Source organism: Crocuta crocuta, unplaced genomic scaffold (genome assembly GCF_008692635.1).
Source record: "Crocuta crocuta isolate KB4526 unplaced genomic scaffold, BGI_CrCroc_1.0 scaffold32, whole genome shotgun sequence".
In the NCBI taxonomy this organism is placed as follows: Eukaryota; Metazoa; Chordata; class Mammalia; order Carnivora; family Hyaenidae; genus Crocuta; species Crocuta crocuta.
In genome coordinates, this window is record NW_027529424.1 from 9,381,491 (window position 1) to 9,386,190 (window position 4,700).

The 4,700-nt window shown below is 51.1% G+C and overlaps 1 protein-coding gene across 1 annotated transcript in view; it reads left to right on the top strand.

The window, feature by feature from the left end:
* Window position 1: 1 nt before the first annotated feature.
* Window positions 2-4,700, top strand: part of ANKRD16 (ankyrin repeat domain 16) — a gene marked incomplete at its 5' end in the record, with an annotated part of 9,605 nt that continues 4,906 nt past the window's right edge. Inside the window, 3 exons of the mRNA XM_077758410.1 lie at window positions 2-234; window positions 2,112-2,332; window positions 4,153-4,195. Of these exons, the coding sequence (XP_077614536.1) occupies window positions 2-234; window positions 2,112-2,332; window positions 4,153-4,195 (497 nt within the window). The remainder of the gene's footprint in view (window positions 235-2,111; window positions 2,333-4,152; window positions 4,196-4,700) is intronic.

Genomic DNA, 4,700 nt, shown 5'->3' on the forward strand with positions numbered 1-4,700 from the left:
CGGGCGCGTGGGCTGCCTGGGGCCCGCCGGGGACACCCTCCTGCACTGCGCCGCCCGCCACGGCCATCGGGACGTGCTGGCCTACCTGGTGGAGTCCTGGGACATGGACATCGAGGCCGCCAACCGGGACTACAAGCGGCCTCTGCACGAGGCTGCCTCCATGGGCCACCGGGACTGCGTGCGGTACCTGCTGGACCGAGGAGCCGCGGTGGACTGCCTGAAGAAGGCCGACTGGTAGGTGGCCGAGCTCCAGAAACACCTCTCCCCTGTCCCCTCTTCCGCAGACTCGACCTTCCCCTGCACGACAGACCACCCACCCATGGCGACCTCTATTCCTGCTCTTGCGGGGTTAACTGCTCCAACGTTTTGTTCCAAACCCGCTCCCTTCTTAATAGTACAGAATACGATGAAACAGGGTATTGTCCGTACTGCTATAGCTTGGGCCTCGCCTACCTGAATGAGTGCTTCACCATTGTTTGAACTTCTTACTTTGAAATAGGGGTGCACAGAAGGTTGCAAACCCACGTTGAGGTTAGCCCCCTGCGCCCACCCCGAACTGCCCCCAAAGGTACCATCTTAACCCAGCTGCAGTACAATATCAAGACTAAGGAACTGACGTTACTACAATCCATATACTCTTCAGATTTCACAGCTGTACCGACACTCGCGTGGGTGCGGAGCTCTGTGTGATTTTATCACAGGAATAGCCTTGCCTAACCACCTCCACAGTCCACATCCTCCCCTGTGCCCTCACACAAACCAGCAACACTTTGTTAGAGCAACATCGTGTTCAGTACTTACTCCGTGGGCCCCCTTAGGGGTTATGAACATCCTAAGATTCATAAGTAACGTAATGAAGTTACTGCCCGCAACAGATTCCTGATCCGATAAAAATAGGAGCCACGGCAGCCGATCATTAAATAAGGTGCATCTTGCTGAGTGGGAGGGGGAGTCAGCATGGGTATGTGTTGAGAGCTGGCTGCACTTTGGCCATGACTTAGCACGAGACTGCGTTTTCTGCTGCTGGGGAATTGGTCTACAGACCTTTCCAAGAGACACATTACCTCATACGTGCCTCAAAACAATTCTGTGGGGAACTTGCCTCCCCCCAAAAAACCATTAAAGGGCAAGGTTCCTTTGGTGATGTATTTGGGCATCAAAACTTGGCATTTTTGCCCATTCTCACCTTCCTGGCTTTCTGCAGTACCTTCCCTGCTTTTCCAGTCTTCCTGTCTTGCTCGAGATTATTCTCCCTGTGAAGTCTTTCTGGACAGTTCCAGCCTTCATTTATCTGGATTTCCCCTTTTTACTATCACTGCTAATTACCTCCCCTCCAAAGTGTTGTTTAGTTAATTATTATTAGAGCAATCTTAGGAGCTAGATCCCAAATGAGGCCTTGGAGGTCACCTAGGTATAGTGAGCCCCCGCTGTGTGCCGGACGTGGGTTCCCACCCCCGGGAATAAGGAGGTAAGGAAGACCTCCCCTTGCTTTCCCGGAGTTGTGTCTTCCTCACTTTGCACATAAAAAACCAGAAGCTCATGGGATTGAAATGGCTCGTCCGGACCATTTGTGTGGCAGGAAAGGAAGAAGAGAGTCACCTCCCTTGATATTAATGTAGTTTATTCCTGTAATTGTGGACACAAGTCAGATCAGACACTGATACAGTGTTTGGCTCGTGTCACCAGTGTGTGCTCCGCGTAGGGAGGCACCCTGTCACCTGTCCTTTTTTGATGCCTTTTCAGCAAAATCTAATTAAGGAACAGTCACTGATGAAAGCAAATGGGTTAAGTCTGGCAGGGCACCTTTGACATGGAGACTGCAAGACAGGCTGTCTGTGGTCTCGACTAGCTCTGCTCGGTCCAGTCCCATCCTGTAAACGAGTTCAGAAGCTGGCCTGCCTCCTCGGTGGCCCCCCGCTGCAGGGACTCCTGTCCCAGGGGCCTCACGGCAGGCAGCCAAATTGCCAGTCAAAGCTGTTTTCCTGCTTCCAGACCCCTGAGTCCCCTGGGTTTTCCGTCTCTGCCACGGACATGTGATTTCCTGAGACCTGGTCGCCCGCTTTGGGAGTCTGCGCCGCCCTCCCATCTGACAGCTTGTCCTGCTTGCTCAGGACCCCGTTGATGATGGCCTGCACAAGGAGGAATCTCGAGGTGATCCAGGACCTCGCGGAACGTGGCGCCAACCCGCTTCTCAAGAACAAAGACGGCTGGAACAGTGTCCACATTGCCAGCCGGGAGGGCGACCCTGTGATCCTCCACTACTTGCTCACCGTTTGCCCAGACGCCTGGAAGACGGAGAGCAAGGTCGGGAGGACCCCCCTGCACACGGCAGGTATGGCCCGGAGCCCCCCAGGGACGCGCGCTGGGCAGCTGCTTCGCCTGACGCCGCAGGGCGCCTCCTAGCTAGAGTGGCCCTCGCGGGTGGGGGGTTTGGAAACTAGAGGGCCGGGAACAAGAGCAGCGTTGGGCCATCGTGGGACACCGTGTGCCGCCACAGCTAAGGGAACGTGGCACATACGTTCTTTCTAGTGTTTGTTCACTTTGCGTGTGTGTCTGTGTTATTCTCCCCAGTTTCCCAGATGGAAAGCTGGTTCTGTGCCTTCCTGTCTTTGACCTTGGGCAAGGAACTTAGTCTCTTAAGCAAGTTTCCTCATCAGCAAAATAATGACCGTCACGATGCCCAGAGCACAGGATTGCAGATTTTAAGGAATGTGGCGTATATAAGTCCCGTGGCCGGTGTCTGCCACACAGTGAGCACAGAACGGCCGGCTGTTGCTATTTTCAGCATCATTCTTACCTCGTTACTGTTTCAGGCGGGATGAAAAGAGATGGTATTTCCGCACATTCCGCAGCACCCACCATAGTGCTGGCCAAGTAAATAAATGTAGGTGCTTCTAGTTAAGTACCTGGGCCTGCGTGGATTTGACGTTATCCAGTGATAATGTCAATAAAAACATGGGGCACTACTGAGTGATTATCCCTAAATCTGAATTACCTGTTTGTAGATTATTTTAAATTAGTGGAAAGCAAAAAGTGCTGTGGTATAAAATAACACAGATACTAAAGACCTCAAGAGTCCAGATCAAGGAGTTTAGAAAACAAGGGTTCCTGGGTGATTCACTCGGTTAAGCACCAAGCTCTTGATTTCAGCTCAGGTCATGGTCTCACAGTTTGTGGGTTCGAGACCCACTTCGGGCTCTGTGCTGACAGCATGGAGCCTGCTTGGGATTCTCTCTCTGCCTCTCTTTGCCCCCGGCCCCCCTCAAAAAAACTTTAAACTTTAAAAAAAAAGAAATTTAGAAAATAACCTTTAGCCTTCTGTGTAGTACAGTGAATTAGAATACAGGGCTGTAATTTCTTAAAACATGAATACCTATGACTTGATATAGTTTAGGAAATATGCATATAATTATTACAGCCAGAGAGGGTAGTTAGGAACCAAGAAATTCTTTCCAAAACTTTATAAATGAGGGACACCTGGATGGCTCCGTCAGTTAAGCATCCAACTCTTGATTTTGGCTCAGGTCATGATCTCATAGTCATGAGATTGAGGCCCGCTTTGGGGCTCCATGCTAAGTGTTTTTTAAGAGTCTGTCTCTCTCTCCCTCTGCCCCACTCATGCACTCTCCCTCCCTTTCTCAATTAAAAAAAAAAGGGAAATAAAAGCACTTTATAAGTAAGTAGAAAAACTTTTTGCTCATAGTTGTTGGACCAGTTGCCATAGAAACTAGAAACAGCACCTAGCCATTCACGAAAAGAGATGGAGAACAGGTAGTTGAAGTCTTTATTATCAAGTGTAGTTATCAGTAGCAGAGGAATTAACATTCCTCGTTATTTTGTTGTGGATCACTATTAATACGTTTGACATTTCCTGCACAAAAACTGACCCATCCTAAGGATCTGCAGCGCAAAATGAGGAGAAAGTTTAGAACTGAGAATTTGCCGTGAACGTGCTCAGAAAGGCAAGATAATCAGATGTTGACTAACATCTTTGCCACTTACCCAAAGTTTTATTTTTCTAGAGTGGTAACTGTGTATCTAATTTAATCACTGTTTCCCATAAGTCATAGCTGAAAGGGTGGGGCAGAGAGAGGAGGAAAAAACAGTTTTACACGTGCACCGAAAAACTGACTCTCAACTCTCTTCTCCCAGCAATGCATGGCTGTTTAGAGGCAGTGGAGGTGCTTCTACAGAGGTAAGAACAAAACAGCAAATTGAGGCAAGTATTCACTAATTGTGACCCTTAACATCGATGCTGTAAGAAGAGCCCAGAAAAATTGCGCAGAAAGAAACTACAGTGCCGCGAGGGGAAAAGAGTCATCCGTGGATCCGTTCACGCAACAAGGATTCGTGTATTCATTCATTCAGCGTCGCAGCTCCAAGCACTGTACCAGAGGCACGGGCTACAAGAAGCCAGCCGGCCTGGGTCCCCCGCGTGGCGCTCACAGGCGGGCAGGGAAGGCCCTGCTCCCGTCCTGCGAGTGTGAGGAGTGCCGGGAATGGCAGGGTCCCTCCGGGAACACAGGGCAGGGAGACCCCACGGGTGCTTAAGCCGTCATGTGACGGAGGCCGAGCGTGGCAGGTGGGGCCGCAGCCCAGAGGTAACACACCGCGCATGCTCAGGGCAGAGAGAGCGTGGGCGTCGGTGCGCCGAGGGGCGTCGGTGCGCCGAGGGGCGTCGGTGCGCCGAGGGGCGTCGG